Source organism: Meles meles, chromosome 13, assembly GCF_922984935.1.
Source record: "Meles meles chromosome 13, mMelMel3.1 paternal haplotype, whole genome shotgun sequence".
In the NCBI taxonomy this organism is placed as follows: Eukaryota; Metazoa; Chordata; class Mammalia; order Carnivora; family Mustelidae; genus Meles; species Meles meles.
Genome location: NC_060078.1, coordinates 49,758,901 through 49,771,224, shown reverse-complemented (window position 1 = coordinate 49,771,224; position 12,324 = coordinate 49,758,901). Strand labels below are relative to the sequence as shown.

The window sequence follows — 12,324 nt, the reverse complement described above, 5'->3', positions numbered from 1 at the left end:
GCCTCTCCCTCCAGGCCCCCCACCCCCGCTCGTGTTCTCTCCTACCCTCTAGCTCTCAAATAAAATCCTAAAAATAAAATTAGTAGCTGCATATTTTCAAGGATTAAAACCAAGTGACTATCAGAAGTCACCCTATGGCATAAGGAGCAGCAAAGCAGGGAGACTGGCTTTTATAATAAGACTTTTGATAGAATTTGCTTTACCTAGGTGAATGTATTATTTGTTCACAAAGTTTAAAAGTAATGGCAAAAAGAAAAAGGAGGGGTGCCTGGGTGGCTCAGTGGTTTAAGCCTCTGCCTTCGGCTCAGGTCATGATCTCAGGGTCCTGGGATCGAGCCCCGCATCGGGCTCTCTGCTCAGTGGGGAGCCTGTTTCTCCCTCTCTCTCTGCCTGCCTCTCTGCCTGCTTGTGACCTCTCTCTCTGTCAAATAAATAAATAAAATATTAAAAAAAAAAGAAAAAGGAAAAAGAAAAATAGTGCAGTTTGGAAGAGTTAAGTCACGTGCTGGGCCAAAGTTATTTTATTTTTTTAAAAAATATTTTATTTATTTGACAGAGAGAAATCACAACTAGGCAGAGAGGCAGGCAGAGAGAGAGGAGGAAGCAGGCTCCCCGCGGAGCAGAGAGCCCGATGCGGGGCTCGATCCCAGGACCCTGGGATCATGACCTGAGCCGAAGACAGAGGCTTTAACCCACTGAGCCACCCAGGCGCCCCTTGCGCCAAAGTTATTAAATGGTCAAAGGATACTGCCTCAACATTCTTGCTGTACGATACCTGGGAATGACTGCAGAACTGGCTGGTCTAAAAATCAGTGGGGGAGATACTATATTAATGGTAGGTTTTATAAATAATCATGAAACCTTGTGATATTAGGTTTTAAAAATATTTAAGATTTTTTTTTTTTTAATTTATTTATTTGACAGAGAGAGAGATCACAAGTAGGCAGAGAGGCAGGCAGAGAGAGAGGAGGAAGCAGGCTCCCCGCGGAGCGAGAACCCGATGCGGGGCTCGATCCCAGGACCCTGAGATCATGACCTGAGCCGAAGGCAGCGGCTCAATCCACCGAGCCACCCAGGCGCCCCAAAATATTTAAAACATTATGAAGAATGAATATTTAATATTAGAAGAAAATGCTGATGTAATGAGAAAAGGGGTCCTATTACTGGGAATATTTATGTCATAACAGAGATCGCTCAGACATACTGCACAAGATTACCAGTTGAAAAATATACGTAGTATAATCTTATAAAATTTTAACACATATACTTGTAATATACACACCTATGCATGGAGTACATAAAGAAAAGGACACACTATCATTAGTGATATCATTTCATAATAATTCTGTGTTGATTCTTTGAGAGCAATATATACACCTATGTATGAGTACATTAAAAAAAGGATACACTATCATTAGTGATATCATTTCATAATAATTCTGTGTTGATTCTTTGAGATTTTTATATCTTACTTGCATTAAAAATGTTGGACAACCACTCAATTTTTTTTATCAATTAAAAATGAAAACCTAGGGGTGCCTGGGTAGCTCGGTGGGTTAAAGCCTCTGCCTTCGGCTCGGGTCATGATCTCAGGGTCCTGGGATCGAGCCCCACATCGGGCTGTCTGCTGGGCGGGGAGCCTGCCTCCCCCTCTCTCTCTGCTGGCTTCTCTGCCTACTTGTGATCCCTGTCTGTCAAATAAATAAATAAAATCTTTAAAAAAAAAAAAAAAGAAAGAAAACCTAGCACCAAGCTTGAAACTAGAAGCACATATCCTACTTCATTTTTGCTCCGTTGCAAAACCCCTTTCTACACAGCAGTCCCACTGATACTGGGTAAACTGGATCATACCACTATGTCGTCCACTGGCTTCCCACTGAACTTAGCATAAATCCACTTTTTACCTTTGCCTTCAATGCCACAAATGAGCCAGGCCCTGCCCACCATATCTTCCCACTCTGTTCTTCTCAGGTGCTCCCTGTATTCTTGCCACACTCCTTCCAGGTCTTGCATTTTCCCTTGTACTATTCTTTCTGCTTGGAATATCCTTACCCTAACCAGTCACCTGTGTCATGCCTATGAAGCCATTAGATCTCAGTTGAAATGTCATGTCACAGGCTTTCCCTGAAACTTTCAACCATCACTCTTTTCTTGCCCCATGCCTTCATTCTCTCAGGGCACACTATTCTATCCTTCATAGGACTTAGCAATTTACAATAATATATTGTGTTTACTTAATATTTCTTCTTTGCTAAACCCACAGTAGTCAAATTTTAAATCTTGACTATTACTACCCAGCATAGGAAGTATTAAATACACTGCTTTCCCTCCAGAAACTTGGCTGGAAACAAGGAAAATAAATCAGACTTGCAGACCCAATGGTTAATATAAAAGCATACAAAAAATATCCAATCAGGTCTGATGAGACTGTGAGATATAAATCGAAAGCTCTGAGAAGGGAGTCAAATGGAAGGAGTAGTCAAGGTTTCACACTAGACTTCGAATAACATCTTAAAGGACCAAATTAATCAGGAAGCAGAGCATGATAATCATCAAAGTTTCTAGAGGAATCCAGGTAGGGAGTTTTGAGGCTCTAAACCAGCAACTAAGGGTAATTCCAGGTTTTTATGCAAAGAGTGACATGATAAATTATATGTTAAGGGAGATAAGCCTACTTGCACATCCAACTTGAGCCTGAAGAATGATGTCAACAATCTGTCTCATTGTTACCACTGTTAGCATTAAGTGGACCTTTTTAGAGGGCAATCTGTGAGACTCGAATATTAATAAACTTAAAAGAACTGCAAGTAAAAAAAGAATTGATGAGAGAATTACAGATGCTGGGGATGGTGAGGGATAAACTTTATGGCTTATTTCTAATATAGGCGGCTGGTAGAATGTTAATACTAAAAAAGTGGGAATATGAGGAGTTAAAAAAGGAAAATAACTTAGAAAATTCTCAATACACTGAATGTGAAGTGACACTGCATATTCAAGTGTAGATAGCCCATAGCCAAGAAAGTACATGGGAAGAGAGTTTCATATGAGGATAGGAAATAAAAGACATTAAGGCTATCATAGTAGAAAGGATCACTGAGGCCATTTTTGCATGTGCTAGCTCTTCGAGGAAGGCAGACAAGTGTACAGATACAGTATCCATTCTCAACAGGGGCAATATTGACACCAAGGGGGTGATAACAAAAAAAAAAAAGGTTGAGAAACACTGATAAATGGTGATCTAGAGGCAAAGGACCTTTTAAGATTTCCAAAGCTGGAGGGAAGACAGAGAAGCCAGTGAACATGCAGAGAAAAGTAACAGGAGAAAGGCCAGAGGAAACAAGAAAACAATGACTTCATACATATCGAAAAATTTGAAGGTTAAGGTGAACACCATCAAAGCCATCAGAAGAACTGGTAATCTCAAAAAAAAAAAATTAAAAAAGGAAAAGCTCTGAAAGGGACAAAAGTATAATAGTAACCTCCAGGTAAGCAATTCTGGTACAAAGATAGAGCACAGGCATTAGGTTTACATAAAGGAAATGGAAACATGGGCCTCTGACTACTTACAGGGACCAGTTCATTCTGTGGTGCTTGCCTTACTTCCCAGGTGTAGCTGAAAATAATGGTTTGAGAGCCACGGTTATGAGGACAAAGGCAGGAAAAGGCCCTGAAAGCCACCATTTGTCCATGTGGACAAAGGCAGGAAAAAGCCCTGAAAGCCACCATTACAGGCTACTTCTTTACAGTGATTTTTGTACAATGTCCATTTTTACTACAAAATGGCAATTTCACATGGTTTAATCTAGTATGTATATAGGTATCTTACAGTCTAAATGTTTTTGAGAAAAACTGTCTCAATTATACCCATATCATTCTCTATGGTATGAAATTTTGTCCCATCACGTTTTGTCTGATATTCAGAAGGGGAGATGGATGAACCCCTGAATGGGAAGAAAAGAAGCAATGGAAATTAGATACTGTAGGGTGGGGATATTTAATGAATATAAAGTCCAAGCCAAGATGGTACAAGGCCAATGAGGGGAAAGTGTGGGAAAAGATAAGAGTACCAATAAGAAGGTGTAAATGGGAAAGACAACAACTGTCTGAAAAGGAAGAGGGGGAATAAGCGAATAGACAAAGGTATGTCAGTATGTGGAAAGTATCTTTTTGAGGTCCTGGCTTTCTTCACAGACCAGAGAACTCAGAATATTTCAAAAGGGACTTCTCTTCCATGTATTAGTCTGGGCTTGTAATCTGCCACAGTGCCTACCTGATTTCTTTGGAGTTCATTCTCCCTTATATAATGATCTTCACCCTGCTCTGAGAGATTACATCTGGGAAACAGAAGGATCAGATAACCATGTAGAAAGCAAAATCACTCCCAAGAGATGGTTTTATAATGGACATGGTTTCTAAGACAACTCAGTAAAGCTACATTCTCTGATTTTTTTTTTTAACATTTAAAAAAAATTTTTTTTTTTTTAAGATTTTATTTATTTATTTGACAGACAGAGATCACAAGTAGGCAGAGAAGCAGACAGAGAGAGAGAGGAAAGCAGACTCCCTCCCGAGCAGAGAGCCTGATGCGGGACTCGATCCCAGGACCCCGAGATCATGACCTGAGCCGAAGGCAGCGGCTTAACCACTGAGCTACCCAGGCACCCACATTCTCTGATTTTTAACAAGACAAATTCTTTGGCTGCTTACAATAATCAGAAACACACTTTGTGCCAAAAGGAAACTTTGATTCATAAACCACAATCCCTGCGGTCCCAACACTATTTAAAATTGAAGAAACAAAGTGTCCAGTGGGCAGGTGTTCAGGCTCTTGTTCTTACCTACGGAGACTGTAGGTAACTGGCTGTAGTTCTCCAGCATTACAGCTCAGTGCAGCTTCCTCTGAGGGGGTCCTGGCAGCCCCACTCTGCCTCAGTGAAGCCCCCAGAGACATCCTTGAATGTTACTAGTTCCTAAAACATTAAGCACATTCCTCCTCCACTGACAACTGTTTGCACAAATGCCCTGGAAGAAATGTGGGGCTGGTAACACTGGACAAGGTGAGAAGGGTACAGAAGAAGAGTATAGTTCAGGGAGCTGAGTTATCTAAGTCAAGTTTTGTTAGATCAGCTTTCCTTTCTCAGCTACTTTGCTACTTCTATCCAAATCCTTCCCCTCCTGCCCACAACTCACTCAAGCTCAAGCTGTCCAGTTACTCAATCTTTTCTTGTCACTGTCACCTCATGGTCATTGCTGAGTTGTCCTTTCCACCCCAGTCCTACCATTCTGACAACCTAAACACTCAAGAGAACAATTTGCTGAATGCTCTAACCTTACATTTCTTAATTTCTTCATAGTGCTAGTCATCTCTGTCTCATTTCTTTATACTCAAAAACCATAACCAGGGCCATTTCACTATGTAGACCACTCTGCTTTTGAAATACTAATCTCTTAATAACCTACTCCCTAAAAACATCTTCCTGACCTTTTTGTTCTTCCTCTTCCATCACACCTGGTTTATCAAAATGACCACCCTCAACTCTTCCGCTTTTTTTTTTTCCCCAGCCAAAGTATACTTTTGATCTTAAGTCTTTCTCTGTTCCTATCAAACATATGTTCTTTCTTATTCTAAACTAAGTACTTGAACATTTCTGGAAAAAAGAAAATAGCAGACATACACAAACCATAAGATACTCTCCTTAGGTATTCCCAAATATTTACTTCCAGCCGTGTTTCTCCTCACCTCCAGGCCCTGTATCTTTACCCAACATCTGCACTTGAATGTCTAGGAGGCACTTAAAATTTAATAGGCTCCCATGGAACTCTTGCTCCCAACAATTTCCATCAATATCTGCTTTTCCCTAGGGGACCCCACTTCAGTAAATGATCACACAACGCACCCAATTGCTGAAGCCAGGCTCAGAAGCATTTTGATTCTCTCCTCTCTTCCTCACATTCTATCACCACCAAGTCCTACCTCTAAAATACATCAGAATCTACCCGCTTCTCTCTACCTTGCACAGGTATGGTTATAAGCCCCAGCCATCATGAAGTTCCAACTGTACCAACCTCCCGATTTGTCTCTCTGCTTCCACACTTGCTCCTCAACAGAATGAATTTTCTACATAGTAGCCAGGGTGATCTTTTAAAACATATACCACCTCAGGGATGAAACCCTCCAAAGGCTTTGCAATGGAAGTCAAGTAAAATCCAGACCCTTCATCTTGGTGTACAGGGTTTTACAGACTGGGGTCCTGTTATTTCTCCAACCTCAATCTGAATCACTCCTTCCTATCTGTCACACTCAGCCCCAGTGACCTTGCAGGTCCTTGACAACATCATGCCCATCTCAACTTAGGGCCTTTGCACTGGCTGTCCCCTCTGCCCAGAACGTTCTTTTCCCACATCTTCACAGGCCTGGTTCCTTATCATTCAGGTCTCAACCAAACTGCGACTCCTTCAGAGAAGCATTTCCTTGACTGTCTAATCCACAGTGGAACCCAGAAACCATCACTTCTTGTTTTAATTTCTTTGTACTACTTATATCTTATCCCATTTTCTTATTTAACTGTCTCTCCCCACTAAGATATATATTCCTGAAGAACAGAGAGAGGTTTGATCCTTATATCCTTAAGGCCTCAAGCAATGCCTGGCATCTGATAGGAATCCAGCCGTTTAGTTAACTTCACAGTAACACTGGTTCCTTCCAGCGTTCTCTTGATGGAGCAACACTTCTCAAACTATCTCTGGTGAAGGATCAGTTTATTTTAAAAAGTTTCTAATGTGTCACACTTTTGTCAGATATTTTTGCAAAATACAATAAAAAAGAGTTCCTAGAAATAAAAATCCAGATGTACAAAACATCAATGCCATTTTAAAAATATTAGATTCAACAGACATAACATTTTTAAACATTTTTAGTTTCTCTCCTTATGTGTTTGCAGACTGGTAACAAACAGTCTGTGGACTGGTACCAGCCTTCGCGCCACACCCTGAAAAGCAGAATGACAGAATATGACTGAGAACCAAGTGAAGCCAAAGAAACAGCTCAACTTGGGCTAGGGAAGTACCCGATAACCTTCAAACTCCGACACCTCAGGCCTGAGGCTGGAGGGGCACTACCCACATGCTTCTCAGGAAAAACCAGGCTGCTTGCAGGAGTGACAAGACTACTACCCTACTTATCACCAGTGGAGAAGGTGATGATGAGGGAAGGTGGCAGTTTCCTCCCAAGCTCTCCTCTCAAGGTCATGGGTCTCCACTGTGTCTGATGAGAAAGAGATGAGACTGGGCTCAAGAAGCCTGCAAGACGGGTGGCATCCAGATGTTGGCTAAGCATCCAACTCTTGATTTCGGCTCGGGTCATGCTCTCAGCATCCTGGGATTGAGCCCTGTGTTGGGGGTCCACACTCAGTGGGGAGTCTGCTGGAGGATTCCCCTTTTCCTCTGCCCCTACTCCTACACGTGCTCTCTCTCTCCCCTTCTCTAAAATAAATAAATGAATATTAAAAAGAAAATAAAAGAAAAAAGCCTGCAAGTGCCTGTGCAAAGGTGGGACAAAGAAGGGGTAGAAGTGGAGGTTGCTGCCTCAGGGAGCCATACAGACACCCATTAAGACCATAGCGCCTAGGGAACATGAAGCTGTAGAATTAGCCCCTCTCAGACTTTCTTCTCAACCTCACAGAACAAGGCTGCTTTCTGTCCAAGGTTAACCTGTCCCGATGCATTCTAGCTCCAATCCATTTCTTCCTTCTGAATTTAAGTCCATCAGTTATCTTTTTTCCTTTCATTTCTTATCCATTTTTCCACTCAGACATCTGGATGGTCTAAGACTCCTACCAACCTCAATAATATTCAAACCACTTCAGATCTTGTCAACTCATCTCCCAAATTTCTCTCCAAAGTGTTACCTCTTCTTTATTTTCACCATCACTGTCCTAGGTAAGGCCCTCATTTACGTAGACACAATAACTCCTTACCAAGTCTTTAAAATACAAGTTTTGTCATCTTTCAATCCACAGGCTGAAAGAATCATTAATCTTTTAAGATCTCACAGACAAAGTGGTGGGGAGAATTCCATGCTAGGAATGGAAAGGGTAAATATATATATGTATATGTCTATATAATATATAAATACAAATAAATATAAATATATTTATATATAAAATTATTATTAACTTTATATAATTATAATTAAAATATATTAATATATTTATTTTTTCTTTTTGAAAGGATATATTGATGGACTATTAAGTCTGCAGTAGATTGAAGGTTCTTGGATAAGAAATGGTAGGACAGGGGGCGCCTGGGTGGCTCAGTGGTTTAAGCCTCTGCCTGTGGTTCAGGTCATGATCTCAGGGTCCTAGGACTGAGACCTGCATGGGGCTCTCTGCTCAGCAGGGAGCCTGTTTTCCCCCTGCCCCCATCTGCCTCTCTGCCTACTTTTGATCTCTCTCTTTCTGTCAAATAAATAAATAAAATTTTTAAGAAAAAAAAAAAAAAAAAAAAAAAAAAAAAAAAAAAAAAAAGAGGGGTGCCTGGGTGGCTCCGGGCCACCTAGAGGGAGGCCACCCAAGAGGGAGCCTGCTTCCTTCTCTCTCTCTGCCTGCCTCTCTGCCTACTTGTGATCTCTGTCTGTCAAATAAATAAAATCTTAAAAAAAAAAAAAAGAAAAAAGAAATGGTAGGACAGTGGGCCAAATGAAAGGAATCAGCGTGACAAAGGAAAAGGGAAAGAAAATAGTGGTTCTGCTAAAGACAAGCTGGGAATGAAGGAATCTGAATAATTAAGAGGGCCTCCCTCCCGCCCCCATCAGTGGAGCTAATAATTTACACCCAAGGTGGACTCAGTATCCTGAAGGGCAACCAAAGGGGAAGGTCATGGGACTAGCTGTTTCCTGTCCCCAACTGACAATTGTCAAACTCTTTAAAACTACATGTATCATGTGGCTTTCCACTTCCTTTCTAGAGCTCATCTCCCTGGATCCAACAATTTACTTAGAGGTAGGAAATAGTAATGCTGAAGTCAGGAGATGGACAAGAGCTGTCATCGCACTGGATTACCTGTGTCAACCAAATGTCATGCTATAATGGAGAACAGCCCTTTACATGCTGCTTCTGCCTTGACTTGTATTTCTCCCATTCATTCTGCAACTCCTAGTTTCAGGACACTCAACAACTACCTTTCTGAAGCATGATCTCTTCCAAAAATCTCATATATTTTTCACATCTCTCTACCAAAGCTATAAAATATGTCTTTCAAATTGGCTACAAGATTCTAAAGGATAATGGCCATGTTCTGCTAATCTTGAAATCCCCAGCAATTAGCTCAACTGACTAGGAATCTAAATGGTATTTATAAATTCATATTCAACTAAAATGAAAAGATACAAGTAAAACTGAACTTCAAGATCAAGGAAACTCATAATTTTACAGATGAGAAAACCAAGTTTCATGACAGTGAAGTGACCTACGCAAGGTCACAAAAGGAGGGGTTAAATTGGGACTTGTGCCTTTCAGCAGAGTCAAGGACAATGTCTGGTACATAAGAGAACACTCAATAAATATTGGCGGAATGAAGTCCCTTTCTTTAAATTCAAGTTATTGGGGCACCTGGGTGGCTGAGTGGATTAAAGCCTCTGCCTTCCGCTCAGGTCACGATCCCAGGGTCCTGGGATTGAGCCCCATATCGGGCTCTCTGCTCAGCAGGGAGCCTGCTTCCACCTCTCTCTCTGCCTGCTTCTCTGCCTACTTGTGATCTCTGTCTGTCAAATAAATTTTTAAAAAAATCTAAAAAAAAAAAATTCAAGTTATTAACATATACCAGAATCCCAAAATTTCACTGTATTAGCAATTCCCAACTTCGTGATAAATAATCTTCATCAAGGACCAGGTAGAAGAAAAGGAAGGAAAATATAGAGAGCGCAGGGTCTTATTCACATTAATTTCCCTTGAAGTTCTCAACTCCCTTTCTAGGCATAGAGATGGCATTCTCAGGACCTTGAGGCAGCTTGCTGTCTTCTAAACTGATTTTTATAAGAGCTCATGTTCTCTTCCTATGTATGTAAGAACTGTATTTGCCAAGCAAAAAGATGGTCTTGCTGGTAGTGGTGTTAAGAAACAATTATTTCTTCCTTAAAATCCAGCCTGATATTTCACTCAAGTAACTTCTGGTGTAATTGATTTGTTTAGTTATGGAGAAGGAATAGCATGGAGATGGAAGACATGGGGTTTCCTTCTGACTCTGCTGCTTTGCAACAAAAGACAGTGTTTCCCTTCAGCTTTCTCAGAATTAGAGCTCTTCTTGGTAAAATGCCAGCACCAAGGCAGAGAGGGGGCTGGCTGATCCCTTCCATTTCAAACATTCTGTGTCTAAGTGTCAATCTTGAGGTAACTTTCTAGGAATGGTTTTATAGAGACAAATGAGTAATCAGTTTCTTAAAAAGTGCTACTCGGTAATTTAACAATTTATTGTACCAATTAAACATGTAGATATGTTGGTAAAGGGAACAAAGCAATCAGAGCATAAAAGATGAATCCATGAGAGAAATATCTCACAATAAATCCAACAAATCTTTGGATGTACAAAGGCCAATGGGATTAAAAAAAAAGTGAAATTCTTCTTTTAGTAGGTTTGGAGTTAGAGGGAGTGCCTATGACTTTTAATTCTTAAAAACACACACAGATAACTCTGATGAACATCCTGGTTAGAGGCATTTCTGGGAGGGATTTGGTAACTACTGTGCTGGCATTTAACAAATTTTTTAATGTTTAGTAAATGGTTATTGTTAATATGTGTATTTTATTTTTTTCATATATGGAATCTGCTCATGAAGAAAAGTACCACTTACAATTCTATTTGTTTTCCTGAGACTACTGAACACTGCCCAGAGCATGTGATAACTGATTAACTTTCAATGTAAGTGAAAAGTCTTGGCAGGAAAAGGGTGACTTTGAGAGAGGGCCAGGCAAAGATGCTGTGTGGAGTCTTTCAATATAATAGATGAGTGCTCTGGGGAGTGGGCCAAGTTCATGGAGGGAGGGTGGTTCAGTGAAAAATGATGTGTAATTTAAAGTAAGCAGCCACCTGTGCAGGCTCTGGCAACATCATTTGACAGCTACATGTCCTCAGTATATTCATGTCCTTACACCCATATTTATATAAAGTGTATGTCTCACACTGAAGTCTGACAATAAAAAGAATGTACAGAACAAACACAGGACTTGGCCCCAGATAGGCACGCAATTAATGCTGATGTTCTTCCTTTGTTCCAAGCAAGAAAGATTATGTTCATTCTCAGAGACAAGGCATTTTCATAGAAGAAACCCCAACTCACCTGGAACTTGGTCATTTCCTCCTCTCAGGAAGGACAGAGTCCTGGTAAGGTAGAGTTAGAGAAAGAGAGAAAGCCATGAAAATCAGGTCCACCTTGCAGGATACAGACTTGCCAGTCCAGCAAGACTGTAGGAAAAAAGTGCTCCTGCTACTAACCCCTTTTCAGTCAGCCCCTCACATGCCCTCCCCTGAGACGCCTCCCTCGCCTCTCTCCACAAGGCTTTGAATTAAACAAGCCAAGCCTCCCCAACGAAACCACGAGGGTGAATAAATTCCACCGCCCCCAGTCACATTAAGATGTGTCCATTTGCTCAGGGTTTCTGATTTCTGCCCTGAAGTTCGAGAAAACCAGTAGGGGCTCTCAGCTTGGATGCTTTGCCTCAGAATGGATTTCGACTCCCTGAGGCGCTTTCTCGGACCTGCCTCATTTCTGGGGTGGTAGGACAGTGCTGTGGGGACAGAAACCTGGGTCCCTCAAAGAAGCCCCTCTCGGTCGCCTAATGTCCGCTGAAAACCGTGGAATAAGGCCAGTCACCGGCACAGAAATGGCCGGTGCGGCCAACTACGGAGTCTCCAGGCCGGCCAAAGCCAAAGCTCAACCGGTTAAAAGACTGGCCCCTCGGAGCCGCACCCACTTCAGCGCTGGGGGCCTCAAACTCAGGTGATCACGGCCAGGTCTGACGAACCGAGCGGCGGTCGCGAAGCCCGGACACACGTGCGACCCCGGGCCGCACCTCCTCCAGCTCGCGCGCCCTCCCACAGCAACCCAACTAGGCTTCCGGGTGTCAGCGGCCCTGCGCCTCCCCCGAGGCACTCCCAAATCCCAACCACCGGACGCCTAACTGTTGCCGAGGCGCTGGTTGTCCTGTCCTGAGCGTCTCACCTCCCACGTGGAATCCGATACCTGGAAGAGCAAGGACTCCCAACACTGACCCGCGCCCGCGCCTAAGGGCTCGGAACTACAAGTCCCAGAAAGCTGTGGCATGGCCACGC

The 12,324-nt window shown here is 42.1% G+C and overlaps 1 protein-coding gene across 12 annotated transcripts in view; it reads right to left on the bottom strand.

Moving 5' to 3' along the window:
* Positions 1-12,297, bottom strand: part of ZNF239 (zinc finger protein 239) — a 97,564-nt gene extending 85,267 nt beyond the window's left edge. For 4 of the 12 annotated variants that reach the window (XR_006821262.1, XR_006821263.1, XM_046027394.1 and 1 more), the window contains exons 1-2: positions 12,215-12,297; positions 11,333-11,373 (exon numbers count right to left, since the gene is read on the bottom strand). Coding sequence is in view for 1 of the 12 variants with exons in the window: in XM_046027394.1 (XP_045883350.1) it covers positions 11,333-11,347 (15 nt within the window). In the remaining 11 variants the exon portion in view is untranslated. Of the gene's footprint in view, positions 1-3,567; positions 3,610-11,332; positions 11,374-11,962; positions 12,176-12,214 lie in introns of those variants that run through there. The other 8 variants (XR_006821264.1, XR_006821267.1, XM_046027391.1 and 5 more) reach the window with 5 other exon arrangements.
* Positions 12,298-12,324: the final 27 nt, after the last annotated feature.